At 43.9% G+C, this 22,127-nt stretch overlaps 1 protein-coding gene across 1 annotated transcript in view; it reads left to right on the top strand.

The window, feature by feature from the left end:
• CD79B (CD79b molecule) overlaps positions 1 to 21,671 on the top strand; it is a 66,104-nt gene extending 44,433 nt beyond the window's left edge. The window contains exons 4-6 of the mRNA XM_075347741.1: positions 4,579 to 4,697; positions 6,373 to 6,414; positions 19,394 to 21,671. Coding sequence (XP_075203856.1) covers positions 4,579 to 4,697; positions 6,373 to 6,414; positions 19,394 to 19,492 — 260 coding nt within the window. The 3' untranslated portion in view covers positions 19,493 to 21,671. The remainder of the gene's footprint in view (positions 1 to 4,578; positions 4,698 to 6,372; positions 6,415 to 19,393) is intronic.
• The last annotated feature ends 456 nt before the right edge of the window (positions 21,672 to 22,127 follow it).

Genomic DNA, 22,127 nt, shown 5'->3' with positions numbered 1-22,127 from the left:
TGGAAACTGCTCTCCAAATGTTCAGCTATTTTTTGCAATATTGTGCATCTGCCTCGAAATCATCAGTGTCGGTGAAAACAACACGTCAAGGTCTGGCAGCTTCCTAATTTAATCTGAAACTGCTCAGTTCAGTCTCCTTTTTAGTAGGAGGTTATAGGTGGGTAAAGAAGGCACATGATAGTCTGCTCTGCAGACTACAAGAAAACCCATTTCCTTGCTCCAGCTGTTTCCATATTTGGCTCCAAAGCTTCTTCAACAACTATGAACACAAGTATCCTTCTACAGACTATCTCCTAATTTACAAATTTAAAAAAGGTGTCTATTTCGGAAACCGCACCACTCATACATGTAGGTCATGTCTGGTATTGCAAATCAACTGATAAATTTATATATACACACACCCACATCATAAATGAATAATGAAATCTTACTTAATGCACTGTGCTGAGATGACCGATTTGTGGATCCACAATAAGAGCCTACCGTCTAGACCAACCATCCACAACCAGTGGGAGAAATCTCAGACAGAACTTGTGTGGCCCCATCTATTCCCAATCTAGCTAGAAGTCACTGCATCCCTTGCTCCTCCATAGCTGCTCACATTGCTACTACAGTGGAACCTCGGTTTACAAGTAACTTTGTTGTGCGAGTATTTCGCTATACGAGCAAAGCTTGCTGTAAATTTGTAACTCGGTTTACGAGCAATGCTTTGCTGTACAAGCAAATACTCACCACACACACTTCCAGTTCCGTACTTTCACCGCGCTCCGACACGCTCTTGCAGTCCACACAAACACGCACAAACACACATATTATGCTCATCTACCCTCCATTCCAGCCTCTCCCCTGGTTCTTGTAGTCCACAGGTATGTGGATCCGGTAACTATCGCAACCGATGCAGGGGCTGGCGCTGTCAGTGCTTCCCAAAGGCAGCGCACTGACCAATCAGAGGCAAGCAGCTCATGCATCGGTCACGATGGTTACCGGATATACATACCTGCGGACTACAAGAACCAAGGAAGAGGCTGCCAAGGAAACGAAGGATAGGTGAGCATAATATGTGCTTGTGTTTGTGCGTGTGTGGAATGGCACAATAGGGGACCAGGATGGGACATTGCTACAAGTTGTGGAACGAATTGTCTGAGTTTCAATTATTTCCTATGGGAAATTTTGCTTTGCAAGACGAGTAACTTGGTTTACAAACACACTCCCAGAACGGATTGTTCTCGTAAACCAAGGTTCCACTGTACTTTGTAGTGAGTGAATCTGACCCATGGTAGTGTCCGTGGGCTGTCTTGTGTATTTAAGTCAGTGAGCTTGTGGCTGTCTGAAGTAGCAACATGACATACAAGTGAATCTCAATAAATTAGCATATCATCAAAAAGTAAATTTATTTAACTAATTCAATAGAAAAAGGGAAAAACACACAGAGTCATTACAAACAGTGATCTATTTCAAGTGTTTATTTCTGTTAATGTTGATGATTATGGCTTACAGCCAATGGAGATCCAAAACTCTTTATCTCAGAAAATTAGAATATTATATAAGACCAACTGAAAAAATGATTTGAAATTCAGAAATGTTGGCCTACTGAAAAGTCTGTACAGTAAATGTACTCAGTATTTGGTCGGGGCTCCTTTTACATGAATTACTGCATCAGTGCGGCGTGGCATGGAGGCGATCAGCCTGTGGCACTGCTGAGGTGTTATGGAAGCCCAGGTTGCTTTGATAGAAGCTTTCAGCTCGTCTGCATTGTTGGGTCTGGTGTCTCTCATCTTCCTCTTGTCAGTACCCAATACGGTAGATTCTTTAGGGAGTTTAGGTCAGGCGAGTTTGCTGGCTAATCAAGCACAGTGATACTGTGGCTATTAAACCAGGTATTGGTACTTTTGGTAGTGTGACAGGTGCAAAGCCCTGCTGGTAAATGGAATTTCCATCTCCAAAAAGCTTGTCAGCAGAGGGAAGCATGAAGTGCTCTAAAATTTCCTGGTAGACGGCTGCACTGCCTTTAGTCTTGATAAAACACATTGGACCTACACGAGCAGATGACATGGCTCCCCAAACCATCACTGATTGTGGAAACTTCACACTAGACCTCAAGCAGCTTGGATTGTGGCCTCTCCACTCTTCCTCTAGACTCTGGGACTTTGATTTCCAAATAAATGCAATAAATAAATAAACACCACCTTGGACCACTGAGCAACAGTCCAGTTCTTTTTCTCCTTGGCCCAGGTAAGACGCTTCTGGTGTTGTTTATTGGAAATGAGTGGCTAGACATAAGCAATGTGACAGTTGTAGCCCATGTCCTGGATACATCTGTGTGTAGTGGCTCTTGAAGCACTGACTCCAGCAGCAGTCCACTCCTTGTTAATGTCCCCCCACATTTTTGAATGGCCTTTTCTTAACAATCCTGTCAAGGCTGCGGTTATCCCGGTTGCTTGTGCACCTTTTTCTACCACTTTTTCCTTCCACTCAACTTTTCAATAATATGCTTGGATACAGCACTCTGCACAGCCAGATTCTTTTGCAATGACCTTTTGTGGCTTACCCTCCTTGTGGAGTGTGTCAATGACTGCTTTCTGAATCAAAAGGAGAAAAGACATTGCACATAACCGCACAACCTATATTCATAAAATGACGAAACCTTTATTTAAAGTACACTTGTGCAATATAAAAACAATTAAAACATAAACACACTGCCATAACCAGGCACCCACAGTTATATGGCTATAATAAAGAAGACAAAAAGTGTCAACAATCCCTTGTCACAATAAGAGTAATGCTAATGGAGTGGAAAACCTACACATGCAGAATTACATACATGAAAATCCTGTACAAAATGATAAATAATTACATATGTAAGTGATGACCATACAGGTAGTAAAGCAGCATGGGTCCCAGCAGATTCTGGCCTATATAAAGGAAGCTAATACATCCAACATAATAAGAGCATGTATACAAGGATAACAGCAATTAATAATATTGCAAGAAGAATCAACATGAACTCTTTATATGGTCAAATAGAGCCCAAGTAAAAATATGCCATATCATGGCTGTGCAGACTTGAAAAAATAATAAGACTCAGTCACTAGCAAGTAACAATTAAACGGTAGCCCATCTCAAACTGGCGTAGCCAGAGACAGATAAGAGCAATGACCTGCAACAGAGACTGGTGGGAACCAGGCATCCACAGAACGTGGCAAGTACAGAGTGGGTGCGCAGGTGACCCCACGTGTATCGCCGCTGCTGCGGCTTTATCAGGGAAGTAAAAGTGTACTGAAAATAAAGTATATTTATAGATAAATAGAAATGAACTTAATAGTCACCTGTTATAGACGCTGGGGCGGTCCGGACCATGTGTGTACTAGACATGACAGCCTTCTGGACATCTATCAAGTTAGAAGTCTTCCCTATGAGTGTATAGCCTACTGAACCAGACTAAGGGACCATTTTAAATGCTTAGGAAGCCTTTGCAGGTGTTTTGTGGTAATTATTCTAATTTTATAAGATAATGACTTTTGGGTTATCATTGGCTGTAAGCCATAATCATCAACATTCACAGAAATAAACACTTGAAATAGAGCACTCTGTTTATAATGATTCTGTATAATATGTGCGTTTCCATTTTTGTATTGAATCAATGAAATAAATTAACTTTTTGATGATATTCTAATTCATTGAGATACACTTCTACTTGTTATCAGTAGGGCAGAATAGCAGGAAAGAAAGCCTGAAAATAACAAAGTAAGGCTGCTTTCACACTACGTTTTTTTAACATGCGTCAGGAACGTTTTTTTGCTGCAAAAGCGGATCCTGCTTTTACAGCAAAAAACGCATGCAAACGCATCTGTTATTTTGCAGGATCCTGTCACTGGATGTTTAGGGGCGGGCATTGGAGTCATGTGATCGGGAGTGAGGGGAACTAAACGTGCCAGACTGGGAGCCGGCTTCTGACAGCTGCAGACGCTTGGATACCCGATATTTATCTTGGTTACGAGTGTCTGCAGCTGCTAGGAGCAGGGCTGTCTGCACACGTAACCAACGTAAACATCGGGTAACTAAGAGAAGTGGTTACCCGATATTTACCTTGGTTACGAGTGTCCGCAGCTCTCAGGTGGGGGAGAGGGAGGGGGAGAGGAAGGGGGAAAGACAGAGACAGAGAGAGAGGGAGAGGGAGGGAGGAGGAGAGAGAGACAGATCACACGAGACTGGTTCTGTGCATGCTCAGTGGAGCAAGCAGGATCCTGTCTATCAGCACGCCAGCGTTCACATGCGTTTGCGTGCTGTTTAGTCAGGATCCAGCAATTTGCAGTATTTGGACGCAGCTCAAAAACGCTACAAGTAGAGTTTTTGAAAGATGTTAAAAAACTGCAAGTCGCTGGATCCTCACTATAACGCACGCAAACGCAGGTGAACGCATGTTAACGCGAGTCCATTGCAAATGCATTGAAGTGAAAACGCATTTGCACTGGATCCGTTTTTTCTGCTAAAAAAAACGTTATGGACGGATGTTAAATAAACGTAGTGTGAAACCAGCCTTACAGACTAACCATTAAAATGAAGATTCTCTATTTTCAGGTTGCGGTAATACAGAAACTGCAAAGTCGAGAAATACAATGAAAGATGCAATCATAGTGATTCAGACAATCCTTATTGTGCTCTTTGTAGTGGTGCCTATAACACTGCTAAGAGAAATGGTAAGTAATGTGGATAATCATAAATGATTAGTTAAATGGTCACTGTCATGTCAACAAACTTTGTATAAATGAATAGTACAGGTGAAAATAAGAAAATTTGCAATATATTTTATTAGAGGATTCTGCTTCATTAGCCACTTATGAGCCATTTTTTTTCTCCTCCCCTTTGCTTCCTTAACTCAATAGCCAGTCTTGAGAAAGTCAATTAACTTTGTCTTGCTATCACAGTGAATTGCCAGTTGACACCTCCTATTGCCCTCAATGGAGAGGTGCGTGGGAGTGAGAAGTACTCAGCACAGTGAGAGGCAGGCAGATCGTGCTGCAGCTTCTAGCAAATTTGCTGGATTCACAGCCACACAGCTCAGAACTGCAGTATAATATGCTCCTTGCTACTGTTGTTTCTATCTGTGTGCTACAACAATAGAAGAGAGGGAATCTATCATATCTGCGTGTATTGTGTGTGAGCAGCTGGTTTCTACCCATTAGCTCAGAGACAACTGAATATTACAGATAGCGCCTGAAGAGAGGAAAACTGGTAAAAAGTGCAGGATACAAGTCATATAAGGGAAAGAAATACTGTTATTCGACTTATATACAGAAAAGCTTATTCTGAAAAGTCATGAGAAATGGCAGGTACACTAAAAATCAATATCCAATACAAATACTAATGGAGAACGTACTGTATAATCTGGCTTTCTTACCGTTACCACATTTTAAGATTGGTATTATGACCACAACACAATGACATCCTCAAACTATAGAGGTCCATTGTGAAGTAAAATTAAATTCAGTAAAGTGTTAAGGCCATTATATGGATCCTAAAAAGTGGCCAGGAAACAGCTAAGTAAAATTGTCTATATATGACGACTTCATAAAGGTATTCCCTACGACTTACACTAATGGGGATAAGCCATTTGTGTGTGAGTAAGGCTATGTGCGCACGTTGCGTACAGTTCACTGCAGAAATTTCTGCAGCGATCTGAAGAGCACATGTGCGCTTTAAATCGCTGCAGAAATGTCTGTAGTGAAGCCGATTCCATGCGCTCTGCCTGCAGCTCCTGCCATAGACAGAGCAGGAGCTGCCGGCAAAGCGCACGGAAGAAGTGACATGTCACTTCTTTTTACGCAGCGCTTCGGCAGTAGCCGAAGCGCTGCGCTCTAAAACGCCACGTGCGCACGGCCCCTGCACAATCTCCATAGACTGTGCAGGGGACGCAGGACGCATGCAGTTACGCTGCGCTACAAAGCGCAGCATAACTGCATGTATTTACGCAACGTGCGCACATAGCCTAAAACGTTAAAGACCCCCAACAATATACACAATAAAGGGTGTTGGGGAACTCCCGTAAGAGCTGCATTCCCTCTAATTGTGTATATCGGTGACTGTGCTTGGTATTCCAGCTCTTTTAGGCTGTCGTCACTTCATTTTGTTGATCGCTGTGGGTTTCAGAGATTGAACATTATGAGATATCTTAAAGGTTGTCAGTGGGAGAGTCGGATCTTCAAACAATGAGTAGATTAGGTAGTGAACAGACTATTATTCCCAATACATTCCTTTAATTATAAGCTTTTGATATTCTATTCATAATACTTTTTTATGAACGCCCAAATCCACCTTGTTACATATTACAGTCTACAGTAAACCCTAACGAGGCTCATTTTGCTTCTCTTACAGAAGAGAAAACGCAGTGTAAAGATCGAGGACCATACATATGAGGTACGGAGATCACATTAACGCTGTACTATTGGTCATAGACAGAATTATATTGGAGAAGCCCTGTAAGAACTTGCTACGTATGCTAGTGCATGGAGAACCTCTACTTGTCTGGGATTGTATCTGCTATAGGACAAGATGGGATTTTTCTCACGGGCTGACCCTAAGGGGTACTTTGCACGCTGCGACATCGCTACTGCGATATCGTCGGGGTCAAATCGAAAGTGACGCACATCCGGCGCAGGTATCAACGTCGCAACGTGTAAAGCCTAGATGCGCCGATAAACGATTGCAAAAGCGTCGAAAATTGGTGATCTGTGTAGCGTTGGTCATTTTCCTAATGTCACACCAATAGGAGATACGATGTTGTTCCTCGTTCCTGCGGCAGCACACATCGCTGTGTGTGAAGCCGCAGGAGCGAGGAACATCTCCTTACCTGCCTCCACCGGCTATGCGGAAGGAAGGAGGTGGGCGGGATGTTTACGTCCCGTTCATCTCCGCTTCTATTGGCCGCCTGCCGTGTGACGTCGCTGTGACGCCCCACGACCCGCCCCCATAGGAAGGAGGCGGGTCGCCGGCCAGAGCGACGTCGCAAGGCAGGTAAGTGCGTGTGAAGCTGCCGTAGCGATAATGTTCGCTACGGCAGCTATCACAAGATATGCATGTGCGACGGGGGCGGGTACTATCGTACTCGGCATCGCTAGCCGATGCTAGCGATGTTGCAACGTGCAAAGTAGCCCTTAGACCATGACTCCATGTCATCCCCTGCAAGTCAGTATAAAATTACAGGTTCTCCGATACTGTGCACTCAGTGTTTCCATATGGGATAAAACATTGTAAGGGTCTCGCAACTACTGCAAAAACTCTGCCCATATTGCAATTTTATGATTTGCAGTTAGTTATTAAAGAGTTGTGAAGTTGTCAACGTTTGGGGACAATTTTGTTTTTGTTTTGTTTTTTTTTTCACTTAAATGCATGTATTTGGAGCTCAAAAGTCTTCTTTGCAATTGGGTTAAATAAAAAATTTTCACTGTTTGCCTTTTATAGGTTCTGTTTCCAAGCACATTTATCTATGATGTGGTCGGAGAGCTTTGAATATGTCAGAATAAGACAGATAAAAATGTTACAAACTCTCCCATCAGGTTGCGCTCACTCACAGAGTCACAGCTAACTCATTCTGAAGTCAGGTATAGAGAGTACAACACAGGGGCAAAAGGTGCAAAACGTTTGTTAGCTCACAATCTCTAGCCCCAAATACATGCATTTAAAAGCTGTCACCAAATATGGATGGCTACTTTAAACACTTTGGGGTCCTAGATATAGTTTCATAGTAGTTTCATAGTTTTTAAGGTTGAAGGGAGACTCTAAGTCTATCTAGTTCAACCTGTAGCCTAACATGTTGATCCAGAGGAAGGCAAAAAAACCCCAATGTGTCAAATAAGCTCCAATGGGGAAAAAAATTCCTTCCTGACTCCACATACGGCAATCAGACTAGTTCCCTGGATCAACACCCTGTCATAAAATCTAATATACATAACTGGTAATATTAAATTTTTCAAGAAAGGCATCCAGGCTCTGCTTAAATGTTAGTAGTGAATCACTCATTACAACATCATACGGCAGAGAGCTCCATAGTCTCACTGCTCGTACAGTAAAGAATCCTCATCTGTGATTATGATTAAACCTTCTTTCCTCAAGACTTAGCGGATGCCCCCTGTTCCAGTCGCAGGCCTAGGTGTAAAGAGATCTTTGGAAAGGTCTCTGTACTGTCCCCTCATATATTTATACATTGTGATTAGATCCCCCTAAGCCTTTGGTTTTCCTAACTAACTAACCCCAAGTTTAATAACCTGTCTTGGTATTGCAGCCCCCCCCATTCCTCTAATAATCTAGGTCGCTCTTCTATCTACCTGTAAGATTATGCTATTTATAACCTTCTATACTTTTGCTAACAAGAAATGCATCCATTCCTCTCTTAAATTCATTCAGTGAGTTGGCCATCACTACTTCCTCAGGAAGAGAGTTCCAGAGCCTCACTGCTCTTACCGTGAAGAACCCTCTTCTATGCTGATGTAGGAATTTTCTTTCCTCCAATCGAAAAGAATGCCCCCTTGTTCTTGTCATAGTCCTTGGTACAAACAGATCATGGGAGAGATCTCTATATGGCCCTCTGATATATTTGTACATATTTATTAGGTCTCCCCTAAGTCTTCTCTTTTCTAGAGTAAATAGACCTAATTTTGATAACCTTTCCGTGTATTGTAATGCACCCATTCCATTTATTATTTTAGTAGCCCGCCTCTGAACCCTTTCAAGTTCAGTAATGTCTTTCTTCAGCACCGGCGCCCAAAATTGCACACAATACTCCAAGTGTGGTCTGACTAGTGATTTGTACAGAGGGAGAATGATGTTTTCATCTCGTGCCCCCAGACCTCTTCTAATGCATCCCATCACCCTATTTGCTTTGGTGGCTGCTGCCTGACACTGGGCACTCCAATTTAGATTCTTATTCACTAAGATGCCTAAGTCTTTTTCCATGTCTGATTTCCCCAGCAGTTTCCCATTTAGTAAGTAATCGTAGCATCTGTTTCTCCTTCCCATGTGCATAACCTTACACTTATCTGTGTTAAACCTCATTTGCCATTTTTCAGCCCAATTCTCCAATTTACTCAAATCCATCTGTAGTTGCAAACTGTCCTCCTTTGTGTTAACTACCTTACATAGTTTTGTATCATCTGCAAATACTGATATTTTACTCTGTAAACCATCCACCAGATCATTAATAAATATATTAAATAGTAGGGGGCCCAATACAGACCCCTGTGGCACCACACTAGTAACCCTGGCCCAATCTGAGTATGCACCATTAATAACCACTCTTTGTTTTCTACCACTAAGCCAGCTACCTACCCATCTACACACATTTTCCCCGAGCCCAAGCTTTCTCATTTTACTTAGCAGTCTTTTATGTGGGACAGTGTCAAATGCTTTACCGAAGTCGAGATAAATGACATCCAATGATTCTCCTCGGTCCATGTGAGAGCTTACATCCTCATAGAAGCTGATCAGGTTAGTTTGACAGGAGCGATCCTTCATAAATCCATGTTGATATGGAGTTAAACAGTTATTAACATTGAGACATTCCATAATAGTATCCCTTAAAAACCCTTCAAACATTTTACCCACAACAGATGTTAAGCTTACCGGCCTATAGTTTCCAGGTTCCCTTTTGCACCCTTTTTTGAATATTGGTACCACATTTGCTAGCCGCCAATCCAGTGGAACAGACCCAGTTTCTATAGAGTCTTTAAATAAAAGGAATAGAGGCCTGTCTATCACATTACTTAACTCCCTTAATACCCGAGGGTGAATGCCATCAGGGCCTGGTGATTTGTCAATTTTAATGTTACTAAGTCGGTTCTGCACTTCTTCCTGGGTTAGGCAGGTCATACTTAATGGGGTATTTACATGATCACTCTGCATTTCCCCTGGCATATGCTTTTCCTGTGTGAACACAGTTGAGAAAAAAGTATTTAAAACATTTGCTTTTCCCACATCGCTTTCTATGATTTTACCCTCATTATTCCTTAAAGGGCCAACACCATCAATTTTAATCTTTTTTCTGTTTATATAATTAAAGAATAGTTTGGGATTTGCTTTGCTTTCCTTAGCAATGAGTCTCTCAGTTTCTACTTTTGCTAAATATATTTGTTTTTTACACATTTTATTTTTTTCTCTATATATTTTTAATGCTTCCTCGCTGCCTTCTTGTTTTAGCTTTTTAAATGCCTTTTTCTTATTATTCATTGCCCCTTTTGGTTTTCTCCTGTTCCTAGCCCTTTTATTTCTGTATGGTATGGCTAGCTCGCAGTGGGTGTTTAATACCGATTTAAACATTTCCCACTTATTTTCTGTGCTCCCATTTTTGAGGACATTGTCCCAATCAATTTGGCGAAGGTCTTCTCTAAGCTGATCAAACTTTGCTTTGCTGAAATTCAGCATTTTTGTAACCCCCCTCCAAGGCACCTTACTAAAGGACAAGTGGAATTGTATTACATTGTGGTCACTATTCCCTAGGTGCCCATCCACTCGTACGTCTGTTATTCTATCTGGCCTGTTGCTTAAAATTAAGTCCAGAAGGGCTTCCCCTCTAGTTGAGCCTGGCACAAGTTGGGACAGATAATTATCCTTAGTTACTGACAGAAACCGGTTTCCTTTCTGAGATACGCAGGTTTCAGTTTCCCAGTCTATATCGGGGTAATTGAAGTCCCCCATAATAATCACCTCATTGTGATTTGCTGCTTTGTCTATTTGTTTCAATAATATATTTTCAGTAGTTTCTGTTATATTTGGTGGCTTATATATGTGGGAGAACTACAATATGGCAGGACATTACTTGGATTGTAGAAAACAATTTAAATATATAGCATAAAGATGAGACGCAGTGCCCCAGGGAGCCGGGAGGAAGGTGAGGAAAAGGGAATGCAGACATGCAACATTTCAGTTTCTAGAGTGAGGCCTTTATCAAGCCTATATCTTATACATTGTCCTATAATGGAGACTGAACTCCCCTTCATCTGCTATTATATATATATACCGTATATATATATGTAAACATAATCCTATAATGGAGACCACATTCCCCTCCATCTGCTATTATATATATACTGTATGTATACATAATCCTATAATGGAAACCGCACTCCCCTTCATCTGCTATTATATATATATGTAAACATAATCCTATAATGGAGACTGCACTCCCCTTCATCTGCTATTATATATATACTGTATGTATATGTGACGCCCTGGGCAAGCCAGGGGTCACAGGTCACAACACCACACACACCCCACATCCCTGCAGGAACACCAAGGTCAGACCAGAAACCCTTGTTGCCTTCCTCCAGGGGCTGATGATCACACCAGGGGGTGGAGCCAGGCGGTTGGTCTCCGCCCACCGAGGAGTTCACAGCCCTGGAGGCGGGAAAACCAGGCAGATAGAGTCAGATGAGTTTGGGAGTTGAAAGAGTGAGGAGTAAACAGTTGAGTAGTAGTGAGAGAAGGAAGAAGTAGAAGGAGAAAAGTGACAGCAAGAAGCCTGAAGTTGGTCCGGGTGTGTGCCCCGGACTGAGACAGCAAGGTTGACAGACGGAGGTGACCGTCTGCAGGAGAGACTGCTCGGAGGTTGCCGAAAGGACCGTGGACGGGTGGTGACCCGGCGGTACCAGAGCGGTATACAAAGAACAGTCAGCACCAGTGGCAGGGGCCTTTCGGATCCCGGCAAGGCTAGGAGTCGCCGAATTTGCCAAATCCGTCAGTGAAGGGGACCTCCGGGTCTCCCAGCAGCAAAGTCACGAGTAAAGGCAACCGTTCAACCGTGAAAGGGAGACACCGCCACCGCCAAGGCACCAGTTTCCCAGGGCCAGCGCCTGCGGGCAAGAGTGGGGCTCCTCCGGCCCATATCCAAGTCGGGGAGCGGGTTACCGGTGGGAATCCATCGCTACCAACATTTAACTTAGGTGCAGGGAAGAGACTGTCACCGTTAACTGCAGGGAACATCAGCACCGCAGCCGTCCGAGGGAACCGTCCAACCAGCCGTTTGTTTACCGTGAACTGTGTCATCATCCTTGGGCTGAGTGAGTACCTCAGTGCCGTGCGGCACAGCGCTGCCCCTGCGTCCCTGCACCTCCACAGGCCCCAAAACCCGCCTGTCCACCATCCCAACCCCATCACCTTGGCCCCAGGACCACCAAACCCCCTACCCACGGAGGGGCAAATCAACAGCTAGCTGCTCCACACCACCACTCCCGGGATCCCCAGACAGAGCAGCGGTGGTGTCCACACAATCACCACAACCGTGGGTGGCGTCACGGACTTTAATCCAATCCCCCACCAACAAATCAATCCCCCCTTTCACTCACGGGCGAGGAGCGCTGCTCGAGACCCCCGGGATCCGGCCCACAGCTCGAGCCACCACAGAGCAGCAGCAGCCGGACCCGAGCAGTGGGGTGAGCGCAGTGTTGACACCCTCCTCCCCGCCCGCGACATATACATAATCCTATAATGGAAACCGCACTCCCCTCCATCTGCTATTATATATATGTAAACATAATCCTATAATGGAGACTGCACTCCCCTTCATCTGCTATTATATATATACTGTATGTATACATAATCCTATAATGGAGACCTCATTCCCCTCCATCTGCTATTATATATATGTAAACATAATCCTATAATGGAGACTGCACTCCCCTTCATCTGCTATTATATATATACTGTATGTATACATAATCCTATAATGGAGACTGCATTCCCCTCCATCTGCTATTATATATAAGTAAACATAATCCTATAATGGAGACTGCACTCCCCTTCATCTGCTATTGACTAGAATGCCCTGTGCACATTCCATAAAGGTGGAATAAGTCCTTGAAATTAAACCAAAAACACCAAGGTCTTTGAAAAATTGTGGATTTTTACCATCGCACAGTAAGTATGCAAAGTCTCGCACAAAGGCTCATTGTTGGTGCTCTTATCTTTTTTATAAATACTTATTTTCCCCACTGCATATGTGAAAATATAAATTTGATACACTACTGATTTTGCAAGATTTCCCAGAATGGAGAGATCTGTCATTTTTTATTCCCTCCCCCACAAAAAAAATAAAAAATAAAAAATACAGGAAATCACATTGTATGGTTTTTAAAGTTTTAATTTGCATTTTATTGCATGAAATAATTATTTGACCACCTACCAACCAGCAAGAATTCTGGCTCTCACAGACCTGTTATTTTTTTCTTTAAGAAGCCCTCCTATTCATTACTCTCATTACCTGTATTAACTGCAACTGTGTGAATTTGTTACCTGTATAAAAGACAGCTGTCCACACACTCAATCATATTCCAACCTCTCCACCATGGCCACGACTACAGAGCTGTCTAAGAACACTAGGGTCAAAACTGTAGACCTGGAGAAGCGGAGATGGGCTACAAGACAATAGGCAAGCAGCTTGGTGAGAAGGCAACAACTGTTGGCGCCATTATTAGAAAATGGAAGAAACACAAGGTGGCTGTCAATCTTACTCGGTCTGGGGCTCCATGCAAGATCTCTCCCTGGGGGAAGGATGATTCTGAGAAAGGTCAGGAATCAGCCAAGAACAACACGGGAGGACCTGGAAACATCATATTTTTGTGGTGCTTTTCTGCAAAGGGGAAAGGATTAGTGCTGAGCGGGCCCGGACTGTAAATGTCCGGATCCGCGCGGTTTCAGCACTATTCCCAGGCCCGATCCGGGCGCGGGATTCCGGCTGAATGATCCGAAACCGGCAATTAATAAAAAATGAAAAAAAACAATAAATAAATGAGCGTTTCATACTTACCGAGGCTCTGTCATGGCGGCACACTGCTTCCGGGTTGCGCTTTCACTTCCTGTGCTGTCACACAGCTTTCCGTGTTTTCCCCGCCCACCGGCTGTCCTCTCAGCTGTGATTGGTTGCAGGCTGACGCGCCCCCTGTCAATGTTGGCCATAAATTTACTTTGATGCAATCTAGTCATGCATCCCTCTTAAACTGTCTGCAGTCCAAATTATGAGTCACTCGTGGTAGCATGCATACCACTCTCTTTCACTCACACTAGAGACGTACTCAGATATGAATAGAAAGTAAGACTGATTTATTCCGGAAGTTGTACGAACATTTAAAGGGAATTTTTGGCTAGGTGCCAAGAATACGTAACACGTCTCCTATTGGATAAAGTAGAATAGCTTATTCTGTGGTATACAATTTACTGTAATGTGCTTAGTTCCTCATTTATATTAAGCAATGTCAGCATGATTCACTTGTCACAAGAATAGCCCAGACTGTCTATCTGAGTCTTATGCCAAGAGATATGTGTGGTACAGTTCAAACACCATCTTAAATCCTGTTCTTTATGGATATCTCCATGTAACTCTTATATACTCATAATCTTGTCCATAACACCCCCAGCCTGTGACAGTCTCTGCCGCGGTCATCGCTTATCGCGGTCAGTACTACGCTGCACTCAGAGCGGGCAGCCGTGCTCTATGGCTGCTCGCTGTGACATGTAGCAGAGCTGTATGTGTCTTCGCTGGATCTCGTATGGATTACGCCGAAGCTGGAGGGCTGTGTTGGGGTAATAAAGTGGTGAAGCAGGAAGCTGCGTGTGTAATTTATTCTAAATAAAGGATTTCTCTGTCTTGTTTATTTACTGTAAGTTACAGGTTTGTGATGCAGGTGTCTCACAGACGCCCGTGCGATCTCAAACCTGGGGTTTAATAGCAGCCATGCGCTGTTATTAACCCCTGCTATTACCTTGATTGCCACCGCACCAGGGCAATCAAGATGAGCCGATATCGCCCCGGAATGGTCACATCTAACAGATGCGGCTATACTGGACGGCTGCGGGCTGAGGATATACCAGCCCCCGGCCGGCGTTATCATGGCTGGGAATGAAAATTGTGGGGGACCGCACGTCGTTTTTTTTTTTTAAATTATTTATTTAAAATTTAAAAAAAAAACGCATGTTGTTTATCTTAGGCAGCAGTCACACTTGCGAGGGCCTCCCACAAGTCTGACATCGCAGCACAGCCGCACACACATCTGACAGGAGCGTGCATGTGTTTCTAGGTACATGCACGCTCATGTTCAGACAGTGGCAGGCTATGCGGTATGATGTCAGACCCGCACGAATCTGACATTGCATCACCCGCACACACATCTGACAGGAGTGTGCATGTGTTTCTAGGTACATGTACGCTCATGTTCAGACAGCAGCAGGCTGTGCCGGGTGATGTCAGACCCGCACGAGTCTGACAGCGCATCACCGGCACTGCTGCACGCTTCTGACAGAAGCGTGCATGTGTGTGCAATTTTATCCCACATCTGCATCTCCTGGCAAAAAACAGCCAAAAACCAGCAGTATGAAAACCATTTCATTACCGTTTTCTGCCAGGAGATGCAAATTTGTTGGTGAAGTAATACACCAAAATCCTGCACCAAATTTGCACCTCCTGGCACAAGACCGCACAAAAACAGCGTCTAAATGTTTGTTTCTTTTTAATTTTTGGACCAATGGATATAAATTGTGTGATTATTACAATGTTACACCATATTCCGGCACCCAATCTACAACTCCTGGCAAGAAACCGCGGCAAAAATCGCAGAAAAATAACCGCGGCAAAAAATTACGCCAAAACACTGCGATTTTTTTGCCAGGAGGTCTAGATTGGATGCAGGAATATGGTGTCAAAATCTCAGCATCAAATTTGCATCTCTTGGCAAAAAAACCTGCGATTTTTCTGCTAGGAGATGCAGGTCTGTGAACTCATGTTTTGCTATATTTTTAGCACTAAGGTTCAGATACGGCTTTAAAGAATGCAATTAAGTAATTTTATTATAAAGTTTAATATGAAATACAAACTTAAAAGGAAAAGTATGATATTGTGTACACTTTTGTATATTGAACATACAAAGGTTAAGTACAGTTAAATACTTATATCACCAAGGAGTTTTGGAACATCATCTGTCTGGAACTACAGTCAGAGAAGCATGACATAGAGGACTCCTGGACATCACTGCCCGGACGTCTCACGGTGCAGGATACACAAGCTTCTGTCTGTGCTATACTTCATCTGATCTTATAGAGGCTTGAACAATATTACAAGCCTAAAAGCCCAGTCACAAACAACGACTTACCAGCGATCCCGAAAACTATGCGACCCGATAGGGATCGCTGGTAAGTCGCCGGGAGGTCGCAGGTGAGATGTCACACAGTCAGATCTCACCAGCGATGCAGGAACAATACAGGTCACAGTAGCGACCTGTATAACGATCCCAGCAGTCACTGTGACCCTGTCACACAGCGTCAAACACAGCGATGTGTCCTGCCCAGCAGGACATCGCCCTTGAAGAAAATGGCCTGGACCATTCTGCAACGACCAGAGATCGCACAGCAGGGGCCTGATCGCTGGTAGGTGTCACACACAACAAGATCGCCAACGGGATCGCCACTGTGCCACAGAAACCGTGACTCAGCTGCGATCTCGCCAGCGATCTCGCTATGTGTGACGATACCTTTAAGGTATCAGGTCGCATCGTTTTCGGGATCGCTGGTAAGTCGTTGTGTGTGACTGGGTCTTTAGAGTTAATGTGTTGTAGTCTTATTGATCCATGCCCTTTGATGGCCAATCATTGGGCATAGATGAATCAGAGATACACCACACATCAGACAATGGGGTAATAAACCCACAGCATTCAAATTTCCCAAGAATACAAATCAGGTATTTGAGCTAGGTAAATGGATATATTGTCTGTCTGTGTATATAGCAAACCCATAAAACATCAGATTGTTGAACTAAAGTAAATCATAAGGATTCTCTTACAATGGTATATTGTCTGTCTGTATATTCAAGACAAACACACAAAAACCCTTAAGGATACACAAGATTTTGTAACCATGTACACTTTGTCTGTCTGATTAAACAATATGTTATAGTATAACATAATGTATGTGCTCAAAAATAGCCATTTTTATATTTGCAATACAACTCAGTGACCTCCACCTGAGGTCAGGTTACCTGCGATCACAGATGAAGGACCGTGGGAACTTCCAGCTGTAACCACAAATGACCTGAGTGACGTCACCGCTCAATGCGCAGCTCATTCATTCTCTGGAGCTCACAGAGAGGGTTCAGAGGGGTCGGTCGTGCCGCTCTCTGTGATATTCAGATGTAGCAGAGCTGAAGCGGCGTGGGACTTCTCCTGTGGATTACGTCGGAGCTGCAGGGTGTTTGGGGTTAATAAAGAGGAGAAGCAGGGGGTGTTTTGTACTTTATTCCAAATAAAGGATTGTTCTCGGTATCTGTGCTTATTTCCTGTCATTTACAGGTTTGTGTGATGCAGGTATCTGATAGATGCCTGTACCATCACACATACCTAGGGTTTAGCAGCAGCCGTGCGCCGCTGCTAATCCTGCTATTACCCCGACTGGCACCGCATCACGCCAGCGGGAATAGCCAGTAGCGCACACCGGTACGGTCACATCTAACAGATGGGGCTCTACCGGACGGCTGCGGGCTGAGGATATACCAGCCCCCAGCCGGCAGTATCTTGGCTGGGGATGAAAAATGGGGGAACCGCACGTCGTCTTTTTTTTTTTTTTACTTTCACCGGAATCACACATACGAGGGGTGCATGTGGGTCTGCCATGGCAGCACCCGGCAGCCTCGCACGTTTGACTCTGGTCACTGTATACACCGCACAGATACAGCGCGACAGCTGGGGCTGCAGCCGCGCGCTATACCTGTGCTGCCGAGTGTTTATTTTTACCACCGTGAACTGACCGACAGACTTTGCTGCTTTCCCCACCCACCGGCCGTCCTGGCGCCTGTGATTGGTTGCAGTTAGCTGACACTCTGACACTCAGGGTGGGGGCGTGTCTAGCTGCAACCAACGCGAGCCGGTAGGCGGGGAAAACAATGAATATTGAATTGTCGGCTCCGGAAGGTAACAGAGTGACCCGGAAGGAGTGTGCCGCCATGACAGCGCCTCGATGAGTATGCCGCGCTCGCTCCTAGCCCCCTAGCCCCTCCACAAACGTTTTTAAAGTCCGAATTCCGGTCCCCATTGACTTATATGGGCAACGGATTCCGGAGCGGATCGGACTTATTTTTAAGTCCGTTAATGACCTGCCGGCCCCGGATTATTGGCATCCCGCCCAACTCTAGACAGGATGACTGTGCCGTATTGAAGGGAGGATTGATGGGGTCATGTATCTTGAGATTTTGGCCAAAAACCTCCTTACCTCAGTAAGAGCACTGAAGATGGGCAGTGGCTGGGTCTTCCAACATGACAATGACCCAAAACACACAGTCAGGGCAACTAAGGAGTGGCCCTGTTAGAAGCATTTCAAGGTTCTGGAGTGGCCTAGCCAGTCTCCAGACCAGAACCCAATAGAAAATCTTTTCAGGCAGCTGAAACTCAATATTGTCCAGCAATGGCCCCGAAATCTGAAAGATCTGCAGAAGATCTGCATGGAGGAGTGGGCCAAAATCCCTGTTGCAGTGTGTGCAAACTTGGTCAAGAACTACAGGAAACGTCTGACCTCTGTAACTGCAAACAAAGGTTTCTGTACCAAATATCAAATTCTGTTTTTCTAATGTATCAAATAATCATTTCATACAATAAAATACAAAGTAATTATTTAACAATCATGCAGTGTGATTTTCTGTATTTTTTCATTTTGTCTGTCACAGTTGAAGTGTATCTATGATAAAAATTACAGACCTCTCCATTCTTTGTAGGTGGAAAAGCTTGCAAAATCGGCAGTGTATCAAATACTTATTTTCCCCCACTCTATATATGGAAAGATATTAAACCATATTGTTTGCTCAGTTAAAAGAAAGGAGTTTTTGGTGTATGTAGCATATATGTGCAAAGTCCACATGGCTCATACACAATCAGTCCTGTGGGTGTGAGACCTCTAGTGGATATTTTAACGTACTGCTAGAATGACCAAATGGTTAGAGCGGCCGTGCAGCCCTTCAGTCGCGTTATAGCGATGGCTTCTGTTATTACGTTTCTGAACCCTGAAGTGGTTAAAAAAAAAACATAACATGAAACATGTGCCCAGGGCTTTTCACTTTAATTCGCACTTTTGCGTCATTTTTTTCAGGATACGCCTCAAACCATTTGCTCTGTGCACATAGGCTTAAACAAGTCTGATATGGCTGCATTTTTTACCTCCATATTATGACCACAAATGCCGGTTCAAGTCATTAGGTTCACTGGGATGTCAAGCCGCCATGATGTAAATGTGCTGCCATTTTACCAGCCCAGATGCCAAATCCGTGAGTTGAGCTCTGGGTACAAGATATTTAGTATTGGTTAGTCATATTCAACAGTAGTTGGTCGCAGACATATCTAGTACGTGTTACTTATCTTTCGTTTTCTGCATTACACAGGGGCTTGAGGCTTATCAGACGGCGACCTATGAGGACATCCAAAACGTACGAGTACTCGCCGCGAAGACCATGGAGGGCGAGCACCCATGCCTTGAGTAAACGTGTCACAATGATGGATATTCTGACCCTTTATTGCTAAATGTGGGGTTCAAAGTCACAAATAAACCAGTTCTGTACCATAAAACCAGAACGCATTGGTTGGAAGCCAAAGTGATGAAGATGGACATGTCGCAAACTAAAAGGAAAAGACTACAATGTCGTGGGATCTTGTCCTCTTTTTCCCCCTCCACCTTCTAGGTCAAGTGAGACTAACATGTATCGAGCTTTAGCAATGTATAACCTGCTCCACCTATGAAAATCCTGAATGTACTATATATATTGTAACTGTCTATCGAGCGCTGTTCAGACTTTTTTTTGCTTAAAGGGAAATTATCTTAAAGGGGTTATTTTATTTGATGATTAATTTTTGTTAGAAGGGTTTACGGAGAGCAGACTGATCACAGGTTGTCGGAGCCAGTGGTCAGTTGCACAGTGGAGAGGAACCCTGGCAATAGGAATTGCATGGTGTCTGTATAATTCATTGGTCTGTGTAGTCAATGCAGCCACGCTCTACTATGCCAAATTTATGGACGTTTCTAATGAGGAACCCCTACTAGTAACCGAAATTTGGCCCATCAAGAAATCTGAAAATGTTTTTTTTAATCCATTTATACAGATCACATGAGCCAACTGTGAATGTCAACACTCAAAGTGAACAGACTGCAACATTCATTATTGTGTCCTAGCAGCTTTCAACCCCTTGACTATATTATAGTAAAGGTGCATCATCGATGTCTTCAGCAGTGAGCTTCAACTTCTATTATGCTGTGGGAACACAACTACCAGCATAACCTTACAGCTGCAGGCTGCTGAGAGCTATTGTTTCACCACGAATAAAACAGCAATGGTTGCAGTCCACTGAAGTACTGTTCACACCCATAGCTTTGGATTAAAGTAAGTTGGTCAGCACAAAGTGACTATTCAAGCCAATCACAGGCACTTGGAACACCCTTAAGGTTGTAACACTTGCGGCCGGTGTAGGGACAGCGAGCGGAGTTAACCGTCAGGTACCATTCCTGGGGCAATGACCAGGACTATGGAAGCTGACCCCCAGGACAGAAGATGGACTCAAGTAAAGAGGCAGGTACAGACGGAATGAATTAAGCAGGTGGGCAAGCGGGTACGAACAGGTATGGTGGGCATGGCAGGGGCAGATAGAGCTGGGAAGGCAGGTAAAAGTGACTGATACAGGGATAACGGAACCTGACAACTAGCTAGCAGACTGGTAGCCAAACTAACTGAGGCTGTTGTGCAGGCACCTCCCATATTAAGAGGGTACCTTAAATAGTGTCTCTCAGCCGTAGGGTGAAAGGCATTACCTGGAAATATGGCCAATGCGCACGGCCTAAGCATACTCCAAGACACCTGATCTGCATGCACAGGCCCCGGGAGGAAGAGAAAGCAAGAGCACACGTGGACAGCTGCAGGGCAGTGGGGAAGGAAGCAACCCAACCGAGGAGGTAAGTCAGCGTCCCTGCAGGGACGCCGGCGCTACAGTGATGATCATACAGCTCACTGCACCTGCCCATCTATTTGTTTTTCATTTATCTCTGCCCCCTTTTCCTTAATTGGCAGTTCTGCCTTTTAAAAGGAAAGTGTAAATTAATTGAAAACAAAATGGTTGGAAGGTGCCTGAAACTGCTTGGCCACACCAAGGGTGCACCAAGCGCCTGTGCTTGGTATAAACAGTCATTTTGTGCTAACAGACCCTTTAAAGGGCCTCTATCAGCACAGGCTTACTGTTCAAACCCAGTACAGGCGCTTGTACATTATGATGGGGCCAAACAAGTGCACCTTCCCACCTACTTGTTTTCCCATCTATCCCCCCTTCTCTGGCTCTATGAGGCCAGAACTGTCAATCAAAGAAGAGAGAATGGTGGAGGGAAAACCAGCAGGTGGGAAGGTGTATATAAATGATTAGCCCCGCCATGATGTACTAGCATCTTTACTGAGTGTGGATAGTCATTCTGTGCTGACCGAGTCCCTTTAATAAATAAGCTACTTTCTTAGAAGACTTTATAATATATTATATTTTACCCGCAGCATCATTTGCATTTAAAGGAAAGCGTTTGATTGTACAGATGTGTTACCGGTTTGCTCCTTATATAACATGGTGCTATTACTGTATTATGTTCTCAGATGCATAGATGTGTGTAATAAATGCAGAAAAATAAAATAATTATGTGGAAATGCTCTAAAAGTCAATTTCACAATTTTAAAAAACTTTCATCTATTGATTGACATAAGTGTTAAAAACAAAACAGAAGCATAAACTACTTGACATTGCCATAAGGGACAGCGCATGCTGCCTTCGAGAACATGAAATCACTCCATAGAAGTCGTGTCATTTTTTGACCTCATGTGTGAAAGGGATTTATAAGATCTGCACATTATGCTGACACGTCTGGACACTGGCATATGCGCCTGTATTTTCAAGAACTATATTGTTCTCACATAGACTGTTCAGATACAAGTGTGAATGCAGTCTACGTCTCGTGAAGGTTACCGCGCGGTACAAGCTTTATGTTGTGCCGAGACATAATGCAGCTTATACAGAGGGTCCTACTCTTACTACTTATGTTAAACGGAAAAATATGGAATACAGAATACAATGGCAGAGGAAGACCATAGATAT

Source organism: Anomaloglossus baeobatrachus, chromosome 5, assembly GCF_048569485.1.
Source record: "Anomaloglossus baeobatrachus isolate aAnoBae1 chromosome 5, aAnoBae1.hap1, whole genome shotgun sequence".
NCBI classification, from domain to species: domain Eukaryota; kingdom Metazoa; phylum Chordata; class Amphibia; order Anura; family Aromobatidae; genus Anomaloglossus; species Anomaloglossus baeobatrachus.
The sequence above is the reverse complement of the archived record's forward strand: the minus strand, read 5'-3'. Positions and strand labels throughout refer to the sequence as shown.